Here is a 26,083-nt window from a genome sequence, read left to right as displayed (position 1 = left end):
AAATTTATGCAAACTCAAACCATATGCAAACACCTTAAGATTAAGAGCTTTATAATACATACAAATACCCTACTAAAACTGGGCTTATGAAAAAAAATTAAAAAAAAAAAAAATGAAATGCCGTGAAAACTGTTTATAATTACCTACATATGAGGAGCTTGGTGACAAAGTTAGACAAACGCCACTGAGGGCGCATACGGAAAGGGACCTAACGACCAAAAAAAAATGTTCTCTGAAATTGTTGTAGGAACTCTGAAGGGTTCACCTACAACAATTTCGGAGAACTTTTTTTTTTTTTTTTTGGTCCGTTAGGTCCCTTTCCGTATGCGCCCTCAGTGGCGTTTGTCTAACTTTGTCACCAAGCTCCTCATATAAATTAGGTAGGTATGCATTACTAATACTAATGAATTGCCAAAAATTACAGATTAATTGATCAAATAATTGTATTGGAGAGCAAAATAAATTAAAACTGCATATGGGGGTAGGTAATTGATTATTCTTTACATCTTTATACCGAAGATAAGATAGCTAATGAAGGTCTTCAATAAAACTACTTGTTTGCTGAAGTACATTGGATATGTTGACCGCAGCTATAAGAATAAGATAAGCACTGTACCAGGGGTCTTTGAAAGGTGGTAAGGTCCATTACGGTGGCATTCGATCTGTAAACAGAAAGCAAACGTTAGCGAAAAGTTTGACAATTCGACACTATCATCATTAATAAAAAATTATCTACCTATGCATTTGTGATCATTATTCGAAAACATTTCAATACCTACCTAATACCTATTCCGTATCCGTGTCCATTTCCGACGATGACGATGTTGTATCGTCTTGAATATTCTCCCAACTGAAATCAAAAACAATGATTAGCTTGACCCTTATACATACAACCAAAAATGGGTAGATAATGAAAAAAAGGGGGTTTACGCTTTTCGTAAGTTGGAGTGCAACCTCTTCATTTCAGCACGTAATTTCTTCGCGTCTTTCTCGACATGGCATTGCTCTGGATTTAAAGAGTAAGATTTCAAACTCCAACCATGGTACGCCGAAGCATGCGGACGACGCTAAAATAAAACGATGCGATGGGTTAATATTGATAACTAAATATTTACAAATAAAATTACGAAATAAACGCTTCTTACTGCCAACCCAACGTAGGAGTCATCGATCCTCGATTCAAATTCGAATGGAATATTTATGCCAAAGACTCTCCGTTCAAATTTACTGTCATCGATCTGGATGAACCCCATTTTCTTTAAATACCACTGGAATATAATTTGTGAAATGTCTTTCCGTGATAACTTATTCTTCGCATTTTCTCGTTGCAAACTACGTAGCAGTCCCATAACATCCATTTCGTCGTCCATTACCTTAAAATTGATAGAAATTAGTCCTGAAATTAATATCAACGCTCCAGAACAAGATTTTGCCATCTTCGGTCATTTTGGAGTCTCCATAAATTTTTTTCCAGTAGATATATGACATTTGAGCCGATTTCCAGGTAGGAATCTCGAGAGTTTACTTTTTTGAGTACCTACCTAGAATATATTTACCCTAAAAATAGAATTAAAAAAAAACACTCGAGGTGTCCGCAAATAAACTGGCTGAAATATGAATAAATTTGTAAAACAGCGGTCGAGAATTACCCCCCCCCCCCAATGGAGAATTCGGAAATCGTGCTAAAGGTAAGCAATACTTAATTATTTCATTCATTTTTACTGAATAAATAGGTACGCCATTTAAAAAAATCGTCAAATGTCAAAAATAATAAAGAAGGATTATTCAGGTTTTCAAAAATTCATTAAAACTTGAAAAATCAATTTCAGAAGTTGAAATTTTGATTATAGAGACATCAGACATTGTTCTTTTTCAAAATCACGAATCCGTTCAAATGGGAGGGCGGATACTTCGAAAAGTTTCCTTGTTAGAAGACTTAGCTCTAAGTATTTCCATTTTTCTTTTTTTCAAAACACATATAGTCAGGTCTCAATTGCATATCCGCTCGCTATTCGTGCTAAAAGCAATTTTATGATTGATTCTTGTTCTACACACTAAAGCGAATAAATTTAGCTTGTATGCCTATTTTTCCCCCTCCCCCTTTTCCGAGGGTCCACCCCCCAACATTTGAAATTCGTGTATCTCCTAATCTATGGGTTGTACAAAAAAAATTATGAAACAAAAATTGTTCCTTGACATCAGATCTTTAATTTGAGTTCATCAAAATTTGTTTTGGAGCAACCCTTCCCCTTCAAATTTTGTAAATACCCCTCAAGAAAACATCAATATTACATTTTTCACATTTTTAATGAAAAGTTTCAAAGTTGAAGAAAAATCTGTAATTGCTAACAAAAAGTGTTCAGAATTGAATTTCTTTTCCAACGAATTATATTACGACCATTTTCCACCCCCCTCCCCGCCACCAGGGTGATCCCACCTCCCCCGGTTACAAATACCAGACAACAAGGGAAAAAATCCAACGCAAGTTGTTTCGGGTTGAAATTTGCATGGTAGGTGGGTACCATCAAGTTACAGCCCCTCCAGAGCCTCAGCCCCCCCTCAATTTTCATTATTAAAATGCATAAAAAACGTCATTTGAGGGGTAAATTTGAGGGGAGGGGGTTGGAAATTTTCATGAGTTCACATGGGATTGAGAAAATTATTTTTATTGTAATTTCAGAAAAGGGGAGGTTTCTTGAAGGGGGGGGTGTCTGGGGGTCCAAAACTTTCCACGCTGAAAATTTTCAACTGTTAGGCACAATTCTTTAAACACAATTATTGGATGTATTTTTGACCCCTATTATAAAAGTAGCCGTAGTTCAAGAAAAGTGAAAATTGAGGGGGGGCTGAGGCTCTGGAGGGGCTGTATGAGTGTAAAACAAAATCTGACGCAATATTTGTGCTCAGGGGGTTCGAATCATATGAAAACGATACCAATATCACCAATAACCAAAGTAGGTAATTCTTTTCAAAAATGGTAAAATTTGTGGTGGGGGTCTGGGGGCTCTGGAGGGGGTTAGATGAATGTAGCAGAAAATCTGACGTCATATTCATACTCAGCGGTATCGAATCATGCGAAAACGACACCCTACTCCTTAATGGTTAATTTTCTTAAAATTCTTATTTTATTATTTTTACTGTAGTTTTAGAAAAGGGGAGGTTTTTCAAAAAGGCCCTGGGTCTGTAGGTCCAAAACTTTCCACGCGTAAGTCTCTTGATGGTACCCACCTACCATGCAAATTTCAACCCGAAACAACTTGCGTTGGATTTTTTCCCTTGTTGTCTGGTATTTGTAACCGGGGGAGGTGGGATCACCCTGGTGGCGGGGAGGGGGGTGGAAAATGGTCGTAATATAATTCGTTGGAAAAGAAATTCAATTCTGAACACTTTTTGTTAGCAATTACAGATTTTTCTTCAACTTTGAAACTTTTCATTAATTTAAAAATGTGAAAAATGTAATATTGATGTTTTCTTGAGGGGTATTTACAAAATTTGAAGGGGAAGGGTTGCTCCAAAACAAATTTTGATGAACTCAAATTAAAGATCTGATGTCAAGGAACAATTTTTGTTTCATAATTTTTTTTGTACAACCCATAGATTAGGAGATACACAAATTTCAAATGTTGGGGGGTGGACCCTCGGAAAAGGGGGAGGGGGAAAAATAGGCATACAAGCTAAATTTATTCGCTTTAGTGTGTAGAACAAGAATCAATCATAAAATTGCTTTTAGCATGAATCGCGAGCGGGAGCTTTTTTTTGTCAAATTGAGACCTGACTAATAGGTATAGGTATCAATATTTTAGCAATTTGTTTACCATTCTTTTAGTCGTTATTTTTCAGAATAATTTTCTCTAGTGATCTCCCATGTATTTTCTAGTTATTTCTTCCATTACCTTTCGGGTGATTTGATGGTAGGTAAACCTACCTTTTTTTTTTTTTTTACCAATTGGCTTTCACTAAATTTCTATCCTGTTTTAAAAATATCTACCTACCTATCAACTTTCTATTATTATTTTTTTATTAATTTTTTCTAATGATTTTCAAACCAATTTCCTGGTGATTTATTCGGGGGGGGAGGGGGTAATTTTTTCACAATTTTTTCTGAGATTTCTCGCTTATTACGCAGTAATTTTAGCAAACCATTTAGCAAAAGACATTCCTATTGATTCAAAAGTTCTCTTATGCAGAGAAGACCATGGGTCCTGGGTCCATTTCAACTGGGTTTTAACTGTACATATTCTTGCTATGTAAGGTGGAAGAGGAGAAGACTGGTCAAAAAGCTTGAACAGTGCCTTTCATTCAGACAAATATGAATCAAACCTAAACATTAAATTTCACTTTTTTAGATTTTTACTATTTATTTGATAATTTGGAAAACTCTCTGGCACGATGACTTACCTAATTTCAAATTAGAAGGAGAGTAGTACGGGCACCGAACGCTGTATCGTTTCAAAATCGCAAAAGAGTGCAACCGGCAAGATATAAAAATTTGGCAATATATAGTCGAAAGCAGACCTTTCCCGGATCCTGAAACCACCATTACATTTTTGAGATCGGATTGCAAAACCATTTCAGGGGTTCCCAAAGTTGTGAAAATTGCCTATTTTTTTCCTACATATTTTGACTTATGAGTCTTCACAGAATATAGGTAGGGAAACGATTCTGGGCTTAAAACACTCGTAAAGGACCACCCTTCAAATAGCTACTCATAAAAAACCTCGCTCAGTGATTCTCAACCCTTCAGTGGTTCCCAAAGTGGAAATTTTCAAAATTTCTATTTTCAAGTCGCGCGTTCAATCGAGTAGGTATTACTCGGAGGGTAATTGCGCAGCTGAAAAATGATCTCAGTAAAAAGTTTGGGCATTTCATGAGGATTTCAAATATGTGTCAGTTTTTGCCTTAGCGTTGATAGGGGTTGAAATAAGAGGGGTTGAAGGGGAAAAAACATGGTTTTATGCAATAACAAAAAATTTCTAATTTCGTGTTGTACAAGCTTATATCGTTTCTTATACTTGATATATTGTAATTTCTTACCCCTATGAGTGATTTCATCACTTTCATCCCCTAGATTCTGTGAATTTATTTTTACCAGAGAGCATTCCCCTCAATTTTGAAACAATGCTATAGATCCGACGATATTGGCGTGGTTTTAAAATAATTTGAACTCTTTGAACGTGAAAATGTTCTCCATATACGTACATATTCAAAATATGGTGCCTTTTAGGGCTGCTGCCGGTCATCACAACTACACATAATGCCTCCCAAAATATCTTGATGACATGCGGACAAAGTTCCAAAATTACAGCCATTCAAGACTGCGAAGAAAAAAGAACCCAAAAGTGTAGTTTTGAAGGAAATTTATCAAGATGAAATCAAAATGTTGAAAAACATATCTTTTGTTGAAAATGACACAGCCGAAAAAGAAAAAGCGTTTGTACACAAATGGTGTGCTTACACTCCATCATTATTTGAGCCGTCTTCAAATAATATGTTTGTCCCAAGAAAGAGTTTGAAATCTGAATTTTTAAATGTTTTGGAAAAAGACGTAGGAGAGTTGTGTATGAATCACCAAAACATGATGAAAAAATCAACACTTGTGTAATATTTGATGCAATAGCGTTCATCCAAAAATATCAAGGTTCAGGTGCCCGCAATTTTGAAGAACTTAGAACCAAATATGCTTCCATAATTTTGAAGAGTCTCCCCAAATAACTGCAAAATAGGTAGTTCATTTTGTCGCCGATCGTTATGATTTTTCTTTGGATGAGTCTTTCAAAAGACATGAAAGAAATCGTCGCTAGTATTGAAATAAACCCTCTCGATTGTGCCGAGTTGCCTTCGCCTAGTAATTGGTCTAATTATCGAAGTAACAGTTCGAATAAAGCCAATCTTTTGAAATATTTGTCTTCAAAATGGAGTGATCGTTCGGATTTGTTCCCGAATTTAAAAGTTTATCTCGGTGGCATGTCTGAAGAAAGAGGGAAAACTGTTGAAATCGAGAATGGGACTGCGAAAATTTCCGGTTTACTTTGCCAACACTACGAAGAGGCAGATACACGTATTTTTGCGCATTTGGCCTACTCCATAAAAAATGATGCTGTATCTGCTGCGATCATCTGTGGAAACGACACGTATTTGGTCATTTATTCGCCATATCATTATGAAAAGTTACAGAAACTCAAGAAATTGTGAATAAAAAGAAAGAATGCCGCACCTCCCGATCCATGAATTTCTCAATGCCTTGAAAACGAAATATCAAAGCTGATAAATTTCGAGTATTATTCTCTGGACGTACGTTTTGAGTGGCTGCGACAACATCAGTTACTCTTTTGGGAAAACAAAGATGAAATCCGCCAAAGTTGCTCTAAAATCCCCGGAAAAAATGGATTAGATCTAATTATATTATATAAAATGGTTAGATCTAACTAGATAGAGAAAATGTCTCTTTCTAGAAAGATCTAACTGTATATAATTTGATCTAATTATATCTAGTTAGATCTATCTAAATAGAGACATTTTCTCTATCTAGTTAGATCTAACCATTTTATTTATCGATGTTCAGTTTTATTCATTTGCATAGAATTAGTGTTTTTGTCCAATTTGAATCCTCGCGGCTCGCCCTTTGATATGTAGTTTGTCTCCAAAAAATGGGTAGATCAAATAATAATGGAAATTATAATTTTCAACAGAAGTATTTTACTCGATCAATTTTACTACAGATAGAACGATGAAAAGAGAGTTCGAATTATTTTAAAACTACGCCAATATCGTCGATCTATAGCATTGTTTCAAAATTGAGGGGGGTGCTCTCTGGTAAAAATAAAGGTAAAGGGCATTTCAACGATATCAGGCTCGGCTATGTATACTCGAACAGCAAATAATAATAATAATAATTATGACGAATTTTCAATTTTCAGATTTTTTTTCAATTTGAAAAATTTCATGTTTCACAGAATCTAGGGGATGAAAGTGATGAAATCACTCATAGGGGTAAGAAATTACAATATATCAAGTATAAGAAACGATATAAGCTTGTACAACACGAAATTAGAAATTTTTTGTTATTGCATAAAACCATGTTTTTTCCCCTTCAACCCCTCTTATTTCAACCCCTATCAACGCTAGGGCAAAAACTGACACATATTTGAAATCCTCATGAAATGCCCAAACTTTTTACTGAGATCATTTTTCAGCTGCGCAATTACCCTCCGAGTAATACCTACTCGATTGAACGCGCGACTTGAAAATAGAAATTTTGAAAATTTCCACATTGGGAACCACTGAAGGGTTGAGAATCACTGAGCGAGGTTTTTTATGAGTAGCTATTTGAAGGGTGGTCCTTTACGAGTGTTTTAAGCCCAGAATCGTTTCCCTACCTATATTCTGTGAAGACTCATAAGTCAAAATATGTAGGAAAAAAATAGGCAATTTTCACAACTTTGGGAACCCCTGAAATGGTTTTGCAATCCGATCTCAAAAATGTAATGGTGGTTTCAGGATCCGGGAAAGGTCTGCTTTCGACTATATATTGCCAAATTTTTATATCTTGCCGGTTGCACTCTTTTTGGAATTTTCGTTTCGGTGCCCGCCTGCCCGTACTAGAGGACTAAGTTTTCATGGAAATTTTCTTCATAAAAACGAACAACTTTGATAGTGATAACTGATAAGTATATTATGGTAGGAAAAATTGCAAAAAAAAAAAAACTCTAGAAAAATAATTTTTGTCACTTTTCTCTTATCGACTTTGAAACTTTCTCTACATTGATTAGAAATCTTCGAAGACTCAAAATTCAACTTGAGGTCGTTGTTGAGGTAAAAAAAAATTGTAAAAATTGAGTAAGGTATCTTCACCTAAATAGCAAGTTTCAAGTCACTCGGTTCAAAACCGTTGAAGATGGCGTGAAACCCTTTAAAACGCCAACTTGAAGGTAACTTTTATTCTCCTCTCCCCTCCGAACCTGACAAAAAATACCAATTTTTCGCATGCGGTTTCAGAACATAATAACCAAAAAATAAAAAACAAACACCATTACGCACAAATATTGTACTAGGTAGGTATGAGGTTCAAATATTAGGTATACAAAATCACAATCATCATGTTCAAATTTTCTGGGGTTGATTTGGCGAATCACAAAGTAACCCTGAATAAACAATCTATAATTACCTATCTATATGTACAGACCAACACAGTTCATAAGGTTACTAGTACACCTAAATACAAAACTACCTACACATAAAATTTAAAAAAATATCGGTAATATATAATTTGAAGAATTATTTTCCAAAAGTAGGTAGATAGGTAGGTACCATAAAAATAAGTAGCTTACTCGTAAGTAAAGTATTCAAACTCAATCTTGAAAAATAAAACAAGAATGAGTACCGATGAATGAAATAATGAATGAAATCTGAAGTTTAAATAGGTAGGTAAACCAAATCACTGCCTACCTGTCGTTAGACAGGTCGCATTTCTATAAAATCTGTCAAGCTGAGTTATCTGACGTACCAGATTCAGGAGCAAAGCTCAGCTTGAATTTCGTAACTTCCTCCTCACTCCCCAAACACCACAATAAAAATTTATTCGATAACTCCAACAAACGTGAATCACGCTGACTCATTCCATCTGAAGACAAACGCTCTTTTAATGAATCTATCATGCGCATTTTGATCTGCAGTAGAGTTTCTTCTCTCAAAGCAAATATGTCGATGAATTCCATAATTTCATCCAGACAGCAAAATGAACGAGCGTAGTCTGACAAACAAGATTGTACTAAAGGAGACAACATAAGTTGACATTTAAAGTCGTTGGATAGATCAACATTATTATATGCATCGTTAAAGAATTCATCGAAGTATTTCGGATTTCGGACAATTATAAGATTAACGTAACAATAATTTCCAGTGAAAAAAGCTGACCGGAGTATTTGTTGTTTGAAATTTCTCGCTGCTTGTATGTCAGACCATAAAAAATCTATAAATTTGTTCAATTTACCAAAATGGGAATGAAGCAATAATGAAACACAGAAGCGATGTACATTTGCGTTCGTTGCAATGACTTTTTCTTTAAATTGAGTAATCTCGCATTCATATCTAAAGCAAATTTTCATCATTCGTTGCAAATCTTCGCTTCGAATTTCCAAAATCAAATGATGCCAGCATTTATGCCAGAATGAGCTTTTTTCTTTGAAACTTGCATCGTACAGAATCGTGAATATGAACTCGACGTCGTTCGAATATAATTGAAAATCGTGAATAATGGAACATCTTTTTTTGAATAATTTGCTGTTGGATAAAATGTCTCTAATTGCAGATCGTTTAAAATTATTTGGAATACTGTTCCATATTTCACGACACATATATACGAGGCTGTCGGAATCACGTTCTGGAAAAGCGTACGCCCATTTCATTAAGATAACCTCATTTAACAACATTTTCACAACAAGTCTGGTAAAATCACGTACGCTCGTAAACTTTCTAATGTGCATCCAAGTCCTTAAAGTGAACTCTTCATCATACCTGGCGTTTTGCAACAAGGAATGCATAATATCACTGCATTTCTCGTTGACGATTTCTGCGATCTGTTGATCATCCAGTCTTGGTAGAATGTGCTCAACGAAACACCCTTTCATATGACCTTCAAAAAATGAGTAAGCATTCCTCATTCGATTTTCCAAAGGCATACGATTCCAAAAATAGTTCATTGGGCCTAATGCTCTTAAAGGTATGTACTTGCCAAACATGAATTCATCAACAGAATAATCCCTCAAGCTGCAGTTTGGAAAAGTTAACTTATTCAATATATTTCTGAGACGGCAAATCCAGTATGATAAATGCGGATATTCTGAAAACTTGAATCTACGAATACGCCACAGCTCATTTTCTGATACCAGTGGCCACATTTCTTCGATGCTGTCTTCGAAAAAATACACACAAGCAATGGCGAACTTTTCATTCAGATCAAATCTTTGACATTGCATCATACGTTTGGCTGTCCGATCAAAATGTATAGTACCGCCGTAACCGCATACGAAATCATCAAAATATTTGAATAAATCTTTGTAAGACTGCAAATGGTTACTACAACAGGCACGCAATATTCCTAGGTAATGCTCTCCTGCCCAGACTGTCAATGAATTGCCTAATATTTCGACATAGTTGTCAAGTATGCGGTAGATACCAGATGGTAAACCAGGCAAATAAGTTTTCAATAAAATATTTGTAGCATGAGGACGTGGTTCAAAGTTTTCCCAGGTATCGCTTGTACGTAATTTCTTCAATTCATAACGCCATATTTCCAGACAAATAGTAATCGCTGCCAATTCTTGCAGCTTTTGTGGATTTGGTCGAAAGATATCATACACTTTGGGAATGATTTCAGCCATTTTAAAGACGTCGACGTCGCTTAACTTCAAGTGAACCTAGAAGTGTAATTATCGAATTAGTGCAACGAGAGCTGAGCAGATGACATGGCATGAGTAAGTTATAGGAATACCTTAACAATACATGCGAATAGAAAAGATTTCTATTTGAATTCAATAGGAATGACGTTGATATTTTTTTTCATTACCATAGGCCACCTAGGGTTTATTCACACATACGTTTTTGAAATCAGGGTCTACTTATTCTTACGTGTAGCCATAAATAAAATTTGTGCAGTTCCAAAAAGAATTTAAACCAAAATCTATTATGTACCTATTTTAGAGAAAAATCAACAATACTTGAAAATTAAAACGTCAAAAGTAGGTACCTACTCATCTACAAAGTATTTAATCAAAATCGATCGTAATTTGAAACATCAAACAAACAATTTTTCAAGATTTTCCTTTCACTTATCAGGCCTATTTGCAATTACATACATGAATATTGAATACCTATCCCTATAGGTACCTATGTTATCATCCTTAAATAGTTTTGTGAATTTCCAGAGATTAACTTTTCCAGACCAATGTTCAAGACACCCCAAATTTTTGTAATTTAATTATAACCTCTAGTTCCTGCAACTTCAAACATAGGCAATTACTCAAAATAACATTTTTTGTTGGTCTCAAAAATTTATACACAAATTCACCTTCAAAGTCAACAATTGTCAACTTTCAAAACTTTAGATGAACTGTAGGAGGGATCTAAGTATTTATTGACATTAGAGTGTACCTTATTTATGTATAGTGGATACATAACTTTTTCTCCGTCGTGAATTTTTCAGCCCCCTCGGTGAAAAATAAGTGGCGCCAGTAAGCCCGCCATTTTTACAAAATATGAAAAAATCTAAGAAAGTATCAGATAAAATTTTTAAAATTGTGAACTGTCGAGTTCCAACACCTCAGTCAAGTCCTTACTCGGGTAAAATCAACTTCGTAGGTATTATATCAATTTTAGCTTCCTATCTTCACTCTTAATTAACCTGTGGATTAGAGAGGAGAGCTCTTATTTATACCTACCTAGGTACTTGCGAAAAAAAATAGTGGTTAGTACCCTAAAGTTGTCGGGTTCTTCAACCATACTAGTAAAAATAAGTCATGCTAGAAAGACCCACTCCCCCGCCAATTTCTCAAAATATTTAACAAATCCAAAAAGTTGAAATTTTCACGTTTTTTTTGTTTTTGTTTTTTTTTTACTTTCTAATTATTTAAAAAAATACTGTTAGATATTCTTGACCCTTCTGCATGATGAAAAAAGCGGACATTGGAGATAGAGGAAAAAGCTTGGAATAGAAGTGGTAAGAGTTTGAAAAATTTACAAACTATTTTCAGTATTTTCGCTTTTTTACAGTATTTTTTTTTTTTTTACTTTTAATCCTTGGATTCGGTCTATTTTGATCAGAAATGTACTATTTAATGTTTTAGATTTGCTCCACCCTCCCCCAACACCCACGATGAAAAAATGGAAGTTGGTTCTATCCTCCCTCAGTATATAAAATTAATTTCATAGTTATTAGTTCTGTTATTTTAGACTGGGAGAAGATTTTTCCTGAAAAAAGAATAATTATCTACTACTCTAGAAGTAGGGTTTTGCTCAGGGGTGAAAAATTTTCAAATAATTTGTGTGCCTACAGACACCAATTTTTCATCTTTTTCGATATTTTTCAACTTCATGAACATAATTTGGAGGACCAAGGGAGCGGTTTTCTTGAAAATGTTAAAAAATTTGTGGGTACAGAGAAGTACCTATCAATTTTTCAATTTTTTTTTGTTTATTTTTTTTCGATTTTGAAGGGCTTTATATAAGGGAACCAGGATAATTTTTCTTGAAATTAGACTTATTTAGAAAGATTCTGCCCATCAATGAAAAATTTTCAACAGACATAAATTTTTTGATCCTTTTTATTTTTTCCAAATACATATTTGGGAAGGCTCCATACAAGAGAGCCGAGATCATTTAAGGGTCCAGCAATGGTTTTTTTCTGGAAAGGAGGGTTATATGTTCTAATGTGGAAATGAGATATTTCCAAAAAATTTTTCCTGATTCCGATTTATTCTCATTTTATCTGATTTTTTCAACTTTGGGGGTCTCTTTTCTAAGGATTCGATATGGTTTGAAAAACTGGGGAAAGTTTTTTCTTGAAAAATGGATTGGATAGAAAAATTCTAACGCAAAAATAAATAACCACTTTGATTGAATAGGTACCTATTTAGAGTATTTATATATAGGTAATTTAATTATATCCAATTTTGACAATTTTCAGTGCATTCTACACATAACGTTATATTCCTTCATTCCCATTTTTTTGTTTCAAAGATATTTCAAGTCATTTTTGCGAAATTTTATTCAACAGATGATATGACATGACATAAATTTTTATTGGTATTTATTTGGTACCTACCTAATGTTCTGTAATTGTATACCTATAATGCACACAATTTTCACAAAATTTCGCTCAAATTATCAGCTCTGGGTTATTTTCAAATTATTATTTGTTTTGAAGTCATTCTATCAAGTTTTACGTTTTTATACGTAATTTTTGGCTAAATTATCTACTCAAAATTTCACAATTTTTTGGCGATTTGCACTAATTATTATGCAAATGTGGTTGTTCTACTACTCCGACGCAAAATGCCACCCAATAAATCATAAAATGTAATATACCTATACCTATGATGATGTGAATTATTATTTTCAGCATTATTTCAGCCGAAGTGACCAGTTTGGCGAAAGACAGAAACTCACGATTATTGATAGTTTGATCTTTGATCACGGCTACACAATTAAACGTTATTCAGAAAATCTTTAAATAATACGAGTATCTATAACTCACCAATTATTCAAAACTCAGGAATACTTCAAAACGTTCACGATTCTTCACTTGAAAATATGGTTACTTATTGTTAATATTAGTGATCATACGTATGTATATGTATGTACCTTACCCACATACCTTCGTAGAAATGACGAAAAAAGGGAAAAATAGTTCAATGTTCAAAACTAATATTGACACACTATATCGTACAGCCGGTTACTGTTCAAACAAACATCATTCACCATCCTCACCATCTCGATCCAATGCTGCCAGCCAAAAATACCTATTTTTCACGAAAAAAAAAAACACCAAAAAAACAATAAAAATAGTGGTGATTGAGCACTCTCCAGCAAGTTACAGAAAATGTAAAAAAAATTACAGTTTGCTGTAAATAAAACTGCATTACAGCAGTCTGCACTCTGCAGTCCATTATGAGTTTATCATGAGCGCTCAAAAACCCTAATTTCTTACATTTTCTGTAAATTTTGGGTCGACGTATTTTGTAGAGTTCTGTTTCTGTAAAGCACTCGTCTCGATCTCCTTGATTTTGACTTGACACTTGACCGAATAACCGTGTATGAACTTACGAAGCATGGTAACATTGCAGTGACATCACGTACGTAGCTCGGCTATTCTCACCCAATCACGAGAGAGATCACCAAAGTTTCTTACTTAATTTCCCTCTTTTGCTCCGTGTATATTTTTGGTAACCCTGAACACTGAAATTAAAGTACACAATATGCAAACACCCTACTCACCCCACCCTACTGTACTAAGACCCTACAAAGTACATACAAACACTAGTGCTCCAAAACAACACCAAACAATCGGCCAGCATGCAAAAAAAAAAAAAAATTTAGCGACAAAATTACCTACAAAAAAATTACAAAAAAAACTTGAGGAGGTGGATAGCAAAACGCAATAACTCCATTTTTGGTTTTTTTGGGAAATTAGGAAAAATTGTCAGGAGGGGAAGGGTGGGGGGTCGAGTTCTGAAATTGGTGTCAAATGAAAGGGGAAGGTGCCACAAATAAAATTTCCACTCAATTTCAAAATTTCGGTCACCTGGGTAAGCACAGTGAGGAAAAGAAAAAAAAGTTATTGCGTTTTGAACGCAAATTTTTTTTTTTGGTGTTTTTCTCAGTGCTGTGAGAATGCGGAAGTGCTCGTTCCCGTTCCCGTTCTTCGTTCTCATCATAAAGAACGCCGTTCTTTGTTCCTTATTGTTCCCAAATGCAACACCTCGATCCTGTTCCTAGTTCTTCTGCTCCATAAGCAGAAGCGTTCCTGTTCCCATTCCCGTTCTCAAAAAAATTTCCAGAATTCATGTTCCTGTGTTCCCGTTCCCGTTCTCAATAGTGTTCTGTGGTACAAGCCAAGCAATTTTTGGTGGAAATTTTTTCATTTTCTTCAATTCTACCAAAAAACAAGTAAAAGTTTGTGGAAAAAGCTTATTTTTCCCTATTTTTCAGAATTTTGGGAGGTAATTAGAGGACCCTGAAAGAACATCTGAGAACGCAAAATTAGCACTCCGTTCCCGTTCCCGTTCCGTTCTCGCAATTTTATTGTCCCCGTTCTTGAGTAAGAACGTTCTTCAAGAAGATTTGTGTGACTGTCCGTTCGTTCTTTGAAGGAAATTTAAAAAGTAGCGTTCTTTAGGCGTTCCCGTTCCCGGTTTCGTTCGTTCTCACAGCACTGGTTTTTCTTTTCTGCAAAAAAACGTATTTTTTATTTGAAAAAATTGATGTTTAATCGAGAATTTTCGATAAAAAACAATTAAAAAACTGGAATGTCAAATTCAAACAATTCCTGTGTGTGATATGGCATTCAGAGAGTGGCAACGAAAGCACCATTTTTTTAAGTAACTCCTACCCAACGATTTTCAGTACCCACCCGATGAAAAAAAACAGTGTTACCACATCTGCGCAACTGAAATGTATAAAAAGTAGTGGAGTTATTGCGTTTTGCAAACAAAATCTCATTTTTCAATGCATTTAGCTCTAAAATCAGACTTGTTTTCCTCGATTGCGCTATGATATTCAACTGATGGACAAAATCTGACACCGGGAATGGATTCCCCGTTGAATTTTACATAAGGATAGATATCAAACTCAATTTTCGTAATTTTGGAGTTATTGCGTTTTGCTATCCACCTCCTCACTTGAAATTCGATGAAATGCATTATCATTATGTTGATATAGTGCTTTCTGGCGAACATACTAATAATGATATAGTTGGGAATAAATACCATTGGGAGGAAGATTAGAAATATTCCTTAGGCAGGGAATATTTTCGAATACCTAGATAGCTCAGAAGGGCGTAGTTTGCTTGATCGCTCTATACATCATTTAAAGAATATACGCAATAAATACGAATTCTGTTTTACTTACTACGTATATTTACACTTTTTACATAAATTCATTGGTATACAAGGCAGTCTATAAATTTAGTGAGACAGTATCACCTAACGAATTTCTTCATAATATGACCAGGTCACACAGTGACACAGGTCAACCAAAATTGACAATAATCTATCAAGTAGATTTTACCCTAGTCGACAACAGAAGACATAGAATAGGAGAAGAATACATTCACATAATATATACACGAGAATGAAGCATTTTAGTTTAGTCATCGTGGAGGCAACACCATGGTCCATATCTCCACGAGAAAAGGTTAATATTATGCACTATAATTATTTCAGTTGGCGTTTCCACCACTTACTTCAAACTGTACACGTTTGTCATCGCTTATCTTGGCCTGTCCAATACTGTAGGCTTGATGACACTTAACTAAACGAGGTATCACTTTGAACTTTGCGAATTGAGGTGATTTCCGGATAAATCCCTCAACACCAAAAAGGCTCACGTTATTAATCGATTGAGGATCGATTAATCTAGGTTTCACAGTAGTATTAACCATGCGCGGAATGGTGTAAATCGAAAAGTCTTCGCCATGGACTCCCCTCAACTGGGGCGCTTCCATGACGTAAATTTAATCAACATCGACGAATGAACCGACTATCGCGAATTGCCGAAACACTAGTGATTTCTTCAGAGTAGAAATCGTTATTATAAAGACGCTACTTTTGTCTTAATCTCCACCCCTAATTAGGGGGGACCAATAGCGCACTTGCTAAGTACAAATACTTTTACATAAATTGAAGAATTTATGTGATTTTGGTTATTTATGTCCAAAATCCCTATCTTCGGCCATAAACGTCAAAGGCTCGCGACCCTTCTTAATTAGAGAAGGGTGCCGCCTTATATGCGCGAGTATGTCGCGTATATATTTGTACTTAGCCTATTTCCTAAAGTAGTTCAGACGTTACCAATATTTTCAATATAAGGGGTTCGTAATATAAGCACTACCTTACGGCAGTGGGGCCAATCTGCCCTCTATCAAATGCCCCTTCGTGAGTTCACTCAGAGGAGAGCAGATCATCGAAGTGGATCACGGATCATGAAAAAGCATAGAGGAGATTGATCCCACGCCGTACAGACCCTGCCATCCCCCCTCCAGTCCTATATGCATGCCACTGCCCCTCAGTTTTGCACTGCGCTGTTGCAGCTTATTTCTGAGGGAACAAACTTTCAAAGATGGTACGGAGGCGGGACTATTTCGATTGCAATCATAATTGCACACATCCTCCATATGTGTTGTCAACAAGAGTATATTAGAGTCAGTCTTGGGTACTATTCGATTTCGAATAATTTGTGGCCCTGATAAAGTTCCAACGGTCCATTTGACAAGCACTCACACGCGGTGGCGTGTAGAGTCATTGAAACTATTGTAGGAGAATAACAAGACGTCAAAAGACTGAGGAGCTCTAACTATTACTTGATGAAAGACTACATACGGCTGACATGCTAATTATATCGCAGAAATTTTCAAAAAGAGGAAGTTTTTCGGAAGGTGGTAACGATTTTTGGGGGTTAATTTTTTTTTTTTTTTTTTTTTTTTTTTTTTTTTTTTTTTGCTTATCAGGCTTGATTTTGAATGGGGTTAAAAAAAAATTATTTTTGTATCATGGATGATATTGAATATCTTACTATTTTTTAATTAGTAAAAATTTGAAAAATAGTGGGGTTAGTAGGTAGCCAAATAACTATTAGAAAAGGAGTCAATTCGAAAAAGAGTCTTTTGTTTATGGTTTGTTGATTAAGATACATAAAAGTTGCTCACTCCATTTCTCAATTTATTCGAGTTTTTTAGTTAGATCTTGAGCTATTTTACGTATTTACTGATGATGTCGGTTCGTTGTCGATTTATTGACCTATTGTAGAAATTTGACCTACATTTTTTAAGTTTTTATTTACGTATGACTGACTATTTTTCCCAAATTCCGGTTTTTTCCTTAATTTTTGAGTCGTATTTTTTGAATTTTCATTTGTCATACGTATTTTTATCTAATTAGCGCGCAATTTTTTAACCAGGTGTGACTTGAAAAATGAAGAAGATTGTCGGAAATGATTGGATCTTTTATAGAAAAAAAAATTTTATGTCACCCTGGGTTCTTTAATTCTCTCATTGGATCGAAAAATTGTTGCGTACAGTATGAAGGGTGGTAGAATATGTCTACTCCTGAGTCCTAACCTAGATACTATGTACATACTTAAAGGAATAAAATTTAAATATATTTTTAAATTTTTACAAATATTGATTTGTCCATCAGTTATGTAGTTGGGGTATCTCCTTGTGAGTGGATATGATGGTGTTATATCGATTAAATATTTACGTATCATCTCTATTTTGGCAACTACGATGTATTCTCCAAACTGTTGAACGAATGTAAAATATTAGATAAATTTATATTTATAAAATTCGACTGACACTCTAGAGTGGGTCGAATTATTAATGCTAAGCTTATTGTTAGTGTTTAGTGCTAAAGCTAAAAGTAAAATTTACGAATTCGATACAGTTTTACTTATTCTTCCGGGTTTGGTTCAGGGGTTTGCAGTGCGCGTATGTATCTGTTGGGTCCTGAATTAAAACTTTGGATTATTCCTGCTGCTCGGCGGACCTCTGGGTCCTGTTCCGATTCCTCAGCCCAAGACTGTAGATTTTGAAGGCGTACGAATGGTTGAGGCATCTCCTCAGCGCTACGAGGTATTTCAGTGCCATTTGTCATTCGGTGACTGGCCACAGGTCTCGAGTTGGTAATTTCAAACGTGTCGTTGGCCGTTCGCCGAATCGTGCATCTAAGTGGCTCGCCGGAGTCGCTGGCTTGGAGTGCTTCTGTCATTGTAACGGGTTGTTTCGTAGCTAAATTTACTAAATCAAAATCTTTAGAAGTGGATGGGGTCGGATTATTGTCGACTTCCATCAAAGATACATTTGAGTTAGGATTATTGGTATTGATTAATATGTTCGAACTTGACGAAGTTCCTGGCTGTGGAGATGGTTGCATGGTTTCGTCAGTAGATAGGTCTATGGCTGATTCCTGTGTAGCTTCTAGTTGATCAGCTGAGGTTTGATCATTTCCGGCTGCAGGTATGGTAGGTGGTAGTAGCAGGATGTCTCTCTTCTTGTTGGTCTCTGGTATGAATTGTCGGCGAATAGCGTCTATGGTCTCGTCATACATCGTTATTGGGTAGTATGGACCGGCGCTGTTCCAGTTGGGCAAGTGTTGGCTTATCATTGCGAAAATACCTGGAATTCGAGTTATTTTCGCATCTAATATGCGTGACCAATCGTAGTAGAGAGCGCCTGAAATTTGAGTAGAATTAGTTAAATTTGCTTTGGGGTGTAAGATCAAAGGCAATATAATTAATTCTTTTACGGCCCTTGTATTAAGCAGAATGCATAATTTTTGCATATTTTCGAAGAATTTATCGTATGGTGTGCCGCACTGTATATCATACGTCCCTATCAATAGCATGATTCGAGCAGGGATTTCTTTGAAACTTGAAATGAATTTTACGAGGTCGTCGAGTAATAGATCCTGTCGGTAGAATTCGGTGCTTACTTGGTGGGTGTAAGGCCTACCTAACGAGAGATTTTTTATAATGCCATATACGTGTCCGTCCCCTATCATGAAGATGTTATAGGTGAACAGTACCACAACGTATCTATCTTCATACACCTCGTATGCCGCCGCTGTGAAGCCTTTTGGGAACGAGTTTATGGGATAGAAAGGAATGAGTTCATTGGAATCAGTTCCAAAGCGTTTACGGTATTTACTGTGATTATTTCCTTTCTCAGCCGCAGTACCTCGTTTTTGTTTTGGTGGTGGAATTCGTGCCTTTTTGGAAATGTGAGTACCTATCTGACCATACTCCTTTGATTTTTCATCGCCGGTGAGTTGGTTATCGAATCGGGATTCATATTTCCTGATGTCGTCATCGAATGGGTCGGAGCTGATTGGCCGCTTTTGACCGCTACTTTCAGTCGAGGATCCGTGTGGACGAGGCGTTGAGGTACGAGAATTAACCGGTGTCACAATGAGGGTACTAGTCGACGGCTTCGGAAGGATTGATCGATAATTTGTAGTCGGAACTTGAACGAGATTTTGAGTACATAGAAAAATTGGTTGATCGGTAGGAGTCGGAGGTGGAGCATTTAATGGAGTTGAGATTACTGACGGTGGTGGAATATTCATATTCGGAATTGGAGTTGTGATGTTAGTCGGAATGGAGGCGTATGACATCGATGTAGGACTGTATATCGGAGATTGCGGTCTATACTGCGGTGGTGTAAAAGAACCTATCGGGGTGTTCCTGGCCCTAATGTTAGCATACAGATTGCTGGTTTGTTCATCTATCAGCATGTTGTATCGAGCCTGTAAATTTGCGTATTCTCTTTGAATGTCCTCATATTGAGTTCTCAAAGTAGAATTTTCACCCGAAATGTCTGACACTGTGGCCTGTAGGCGAGTGTACAGATCGCGTTGCATCGTGAGTTGGTTGTTTAAATCACGAATTCGCGTATCGTTGTGCATGTAATGCACGATTTTTGAAGAATGTTTCACTACCGAAAAGTCAGTCCCACATAATTTTTCTCGACAACCTCGGCGCATACACGTAAAAATTTTCATGTTATGAGCATTGGTTTCCATACTCTGAATGTAAAAGTTGTAGATGCAACTATAGTGAAAAAGGTGTAGGCACTTAGTGATCGAAATTCTATCCCTACCTGTGACTACGTCGGGTCCACAGTGGGTTAATGGACGACTGCATTTGTCGCATATGAGTTCGCAGTGGTTCATAATGCGATAAGTAATTCACGACAAATGGAAAAAACAAATTAGCGAAAAAATCAAGCAATCCTGAATATTGCAGTATACCACTAGGGGTGTGCTGCAAGTACATATACGAGACAATGCAAGATGTGAAAAGCAAAATATAAGTAAGTAGAAAAAGTGTCGATCTCACCAAAGGTAGAAGTATGTCCTCCTGGCACTGGCTTCACTACGTATATGGTGGTCTGTTCTTTTTGCTAGGTACTTTAGACGTGATTTTTTGACTATTTTGTATTTTGAACAAAGTGTCCCTACTCCTTTTTACATAAATTTTAGTGCGTTTTAATTTTCTCGCGATGTTTATGTGTAAAAAGTCAAGAAGCGAAGGGTTTGTTTTCAAAATAATGACCAAGAGCGAAAGATATGGGTATGAAACAGAAGATAAGAAGTTACGCCCTTAGGTAATAAAATTTTGGGAGTGTGAGAACGTGATTTTCAGTGGTTTTTAATTTGTGACAAATTAGTTGCCATAAAAGTCATTGGAAAGGGATGAAGATCTCGGAAGGAGAATCTTCTATGTGTCTGGTATTTTAATTATAGTTTTTGGTTCTTTTTTGATAATTTATTTACGAATTGGATTAAAAGAAAAGGCAGAGAATCGGTTCGTCGCCTACAATGTATGGCTTATGCGCATGTTATTTGTATGTATTACGCACCCTTGCTACCGGTTTTACGCGGTGGGCGTCAGGTCATTAAGTAGTTTACTTTTTACGAGCGTGTCACTGTCCGCGATCGTAAACACGTTAACTAGGGTGGTTTTCTCACTTCGGTCTGACAGTGATTGATGCGAGTGTTGAACTGTCGCTCTGTAGTAGCGATGCACATCGTAGTTTCGAGACGATTTTTCCTATGCTTATTCTGGAATGAGTATATTAGTATGGAATTCGTATTTAAATTATAACTAATAATAATAATAAAGCTGTTTACCGATAAATTATAATAACTTAATATTATTGTTACCATTCTCGTCTATATGGTTTTGAGATTTTTAGGTCATTTTACGTGAAAAAATCATTGTATTTTCGAATTAATGATTTACGTGATTTTAATATTTGCATTTGAAGAGTGCAAATTCAATATGTTCATGTAGGTGCATAAGGTATCATATGGATTATAATTTTTTCTATAAGCGATTTTTATTCTGATGCATTGAGTGTGCGTATTTTTAGTCGTGTCTTGCTGTTGGGACAATTGACGTCGGGTCGAAAAGATTACTCAATGCATTGCTTTTCAGAGTCTCGGTTATAGTAATATGATGATCTGATTATACAATTTATTTGCATTTGAAGAATGCAAATTTATATTAGTTGTTTAGGTGCACAAGGCATCTTGTGGATTATAATTTTTATAGACGAGTTTGGTTTTTATGTACAAGTTGTACGCGTTGTTCGCGTCTAGTTTTTGTCATTAAACATTCACTTCTATTCATGAACAATTATGTATACTCGCCTGCTTTTCAGTAACTGTATGACAATTGGCAGATCAGCATTAGGTGAGCATACTGACTTATTCAATGTAATTAAGACATGAATGTTCATCTGTCGATAGTAGATGTGTGAATTGTGTATTCATCTACCTTCTTCTTCTGTGAAAGGTGGGGCAATCGACAGAGGTTCATGTTTGGGTGAGGTAGATGAATACACACTTCTTCCTATTTAGTAAACTTGCGCGTCGAGAAGGCAATGTTTTGAGGGAGTCAAGGCCGTCGGCGTTTGGTTTACTGACACGGTGATCGTATTGTGTAAGGTCGACAGACTGGTTGACTATAAATGTGCGTTTTTTCAACACGTGTGTTTGAAAAATACATCATTTACTTGATTGTAAATACTTTTTCTATTTTTGTGGTTTTTTTTTAAATTTTTTCTTCGCGTCGCGTAATGAATACTCAGATTTTGAATTGATCGTGTTTTTGCCCTATAAGGCAAAAAGATGAGTTCCTTAATTACTTGGGTGATCCCACCTTTTGTTGTTTTTATTGGGATCGACTACGACTTCGACTGAATTGGTTACAAATTGTTTTTTCCAATAGGACTCAGGTTGGGGTCGTCCTAATCTGGCTCTTACGCGATCGGAAATTCGGATGATAGGTAGGGGAGGATATCGAGAATTGTAAGTCTCTTCCTGGGAGTCATTTTGGGATTGTGAGGCAGGCTGCTGCGTTTCTACTAATCCTGAGTCAGGTGGAGAATTTTGGTTCCCTACCCGAGAGTCATTTTGAGATTGTGTCGCGGGTTGCTGCATTTCTACAAATCCTGAGTCAGGTGGAGAATTCTGCGATTTCCTAATTCTTTTGAGGATTACGACTGGGTTTGATGTTAGCGTAGGCTCTTGGGATTCTATTGTTATCTCCTGGTTGTTATTATTGTTGTCAGGAGTCTGTTGGGAGTCTGGCAACGTTAGGTCAATTTGAGAGTTATCTGGAGAACTGGTTTGAGGATCATTTTCCTTATCTGGGAGGCTATTTTGAGAGTCGTTTTCCCTATCCTTTTTGGGTCTTCCCCGTTTTTTGGATTTTGGGGTTGAGGTCTCAGGTGCCCCTTGAGAAAGTTGGTCGTCATCGTCCGTTTGGGATGATTGACTATAAATGGTTTCCTGCGAATCGGTTAAAGGGTTTTTCCTTGGCCTTCCCCTATTCCTTTTTGGCTGTGAGTCTTTGGCTACAACTGCCCCAGAAGAGGAGGGAGGTGGATTTGCGAGGGTAGCACCATCTTGGAGTTGAGAATCTAGTTCGTTTTGTGCTGCACGTTCGGCTCGAGCTTTCGCGCGGTTTTCCCGTTCTAACTGAGCTTTTGCGCAATATTCTCGTGCTGCTTTTGTGACCTCTTTCATAACAGCTTGTGACGCTCGACTGAAGTCTTTGTTACTAACGATGATCTCACTCTCAATATCCTCGTCATCAGAATTTGAATCATTTTCCTCTTCTTCAGAGTCGTTTTCAATATTATTACGATAGTCTGTGAGGAAGTCTTTAATTTTTTGTTCTAATGTCCGAGAGTCGATGTGGGATTGTAAGCAAATTTCGTCTTTTAATTTTTCCAAATTTTCTTTAGTGATGAATAAGGTTAATTGGCGAATATTTGCCACACGTTCGTCTGTGGTATCGTCGGTTGGTGCTAATAAGTAGCAATTTTGTCCGTTTCTCTGAATAACTACAAAGGGTCCTATTTTCTTTTGATATAGTTTCCCAGAAGTCCCTTTTTCGTGAGACGATAATTCATGATTGGTCATAAGGACCCAATTGCCTGGTTCGAAAAATGTCGGATCGAGATGTTTTTTATTGAAAGAGGTTTCCTCTTCGATTTTCTTAAGTTTGCGTTTTTCACGAATGAAGGTCTCAACAATTTGGCGTTGAGTCATATCAAAGATTCTCTGCCTTTGTTCCTCCATGGTATAGACAGCTTTTTTGGCTAAAGAGTCGGCTATTATGTTAGTGTATTCGTGTTTGCGAGCAAATACATGAATAAATTCTAACGCGTCGAATTCTTTTTTCAATTCGAGAATTTCCTTAAACAACTGTTCGTGATGAACAGGTTTGTTTCTCGAATTTTTCCAATTATTTGTTTGCCAAGAAGAAATAGTATTGTTGAGTGCCTTAATTGCGTAATTCGAATCGCTCAATAACTTAACTTTTTTAATCTCGTTATCTTTCAAAATTTCGAGTGCTGTTTTGATTGCGAGTAGTTCTGCCAGGTTATTAGATGTCGGATAATCGGGGTGGGTGATGCGCTCGGAAATATTCAATAAGGATTCTGGTGCGAAGCAAATCCCTATTCCTGCAATTGCATTGGGGTCGCCATTTTTTGAGCACGCACCGTCAGCAGTGACTCTAGCATAACCGTCCCTATCTATTATCAAGTCTACGTTGGGGTCTAGTGTTTGACTTAGGCATTGCGCGACTGTAATAGATGGGATTTCCTGTTTTGCCAATTTGTCACGGAGTTTTTCAAGTTCGCGAGGGAAATTGAATTTTAATTTTTCGTGTGGAATTTGGGATGTGATCGTATCCAGAATGCCCCATGCTTCATTTGGTTTAAATCCGAACGAGGTTGGGGTATTGTTGAGTTCAAGCTCAATTTCCTCAATGACGTCGTACCACCCTATGTGGGAGCGTTGAGGGTCATAATTCGCGTTGGTTTTGACGCGAATTTTATCACCTATACTTCTCATAGTTCTTTCGACAGAGGACGATTGAGGGTTGTAGGCACTTGTGTGTGCCACCTGAATTCTATGGGATTCAAGTAAGTCGTACCAGGCGTTCGAGATAAACTGGCATCCGTTATCGGTAATGACTTTCCTAACTCGAACTTTCTGGTCTTTGATGTTTTTAATGATTGAATCCATCCTTTGACAGACTGACTCTTTTTTGGTATTGTACAGGGTCCTAATCCAAGTACGGTTCGTAAAAACGTCTTTCGCTACTAACAGGTATTTGGGCTCGTATTGATTCGCTGGCAAGGGGCCAAATATGTCGACGGATAATACATCCCCGAGAGCGTAGGCTTTGATTTGGGCATATTCGATTATCTTGTGTTTTGCGTAATTTTTGTTTACTTTGCACACGATACAGATATTACAAACTTCGCGTATATATGTCAGGGAATTATTGTGGTAATATATTCTCCTGAAAATTACGTCGAGTTTGTTGGCTCCTACGTGGCCGTAAGCGCAATGTAAATAATCGGCTGTGTCGAAAAATAGGTCATCGGGGAGGCATGGAACTTTGGATCCCTGTTCGATTTTTCGTAAAAGAATTTTTTCTCCTTCGGGGTTCCTAAAAATTTCAAATCGTGACATTTTTGTTTTTTGAATGTCTCTTTGTTTTTTGTTGTTAGGTGGGACTCTTTCTTCAAGAATTTCTATGATTTTTTTACAGAAGGGATCATGTTTTTGATGAAAGGCGATGTTTTGTAGCCTTTGATTAAGTTCCGAAATGTTTTCGCTTAAGAATTTTAGCTCAAAAGGTTCGATACTTGTCTCAAATTTTTCTGTCTCGATATCAGTTAGGTAGTTTTCCTCTTCGGGAGAATCCACAATCTGGACACTGTTTATCTCTAAGTCTGGGGCTTTTATGTCGTAAAGCTTCTTATTAGAGGTAGTTATGTCGTAAACTAAATCGTAACAATTTAAGATAGTGATCCAGTGAGCTGCCTTCCTGTGTGTTTGAGCAATTTCGCGAAAACGGTTTACAATGGGTAGGAGGTTCGATCTTACATGTATTCGTCGACCGTGTAACCAAATTTGTAATTTTTGAATGCACTTTACTAAGCACATAATTTCGCGGTCAAAAAGCGTAAAGTCTTTCTGATGGTCTTTAAACGCGATTGAGACGAATAGGATGATTCGTTTCTCTGTTTCATGCATGTAAAACAGGACTCCGTTCATTGCGTCGTTTGTGATTTTGGTATCAAGGAAGAGGTCCCCTTCTTTTGGAGCTTGTTGGAGCTTAAAGTCCTTACGAAATTCGGCTTTTAGTTTTTCGAAAGCTTTTTGTTGGACTTCAGTCCATTCTACGGGTACATCTCCCTTGGTAAGTTCGTAAATGGGGTTAACGATTTGCGAGTATTCGGGGATAAAGTCTCTATAGAGGCCTGTGTTCCCTACTAGGGCTAGAA

General features: G+C 36.5%; 1 protein-coding gene across 1 annotated transcript; it reads right to left on the bottom strand.

Annotated features, from left to right (window-relative positions):
- Nucleotides 1-308: 308 nt before the first annotated feature.
- LOC135833677 (uncharacterized) lies at nucleotides 309-13,475 on the bottom strand. Its single transcript, XM_065347441.1, has 5 exons — nucleotides 13,250-13,475; nucleotides 1,146-1,373; nucleotides 931-1,067; nucleotides 780-850; nucleotides 309-662 (listed from the first exon to the last, which is right to left on the bottom strand). Exons 2-4 carry the CDS (start codon nucleotides 1,368-1,370, stop codon nucleotides 787-789), a joined length of 426 nt encoding a protein of 141 aa, XP_065203513.1. The 5' UTR covers nucleotides 1,371-1,373; nucleotides 13,250-13,475; the 3' UTR covers nucleotides 309-662; nucleotides 780-786.
- Between the last annotated feature and the right edge of the window lie 12,608 nt (nucleotides 13,476-26,083).

Source organism: Planococcus citri, chromosome 2 (assembly GCF_950023065.1).
Source record: "Planococcus citri chromosome 2, ihPlaCitr1.1, whole genome shotgun sequence".
NCBI lineage: Eukaryota > Metazoa > Arthropoda > Insecta > Hemiptera > Pseudococcidae > Planococcus > Planococcus citri.
Note: the sequence above shows the minus strand (reverse complement) of the source record. Positions and strands in the feature narration are given on the sequence as shown.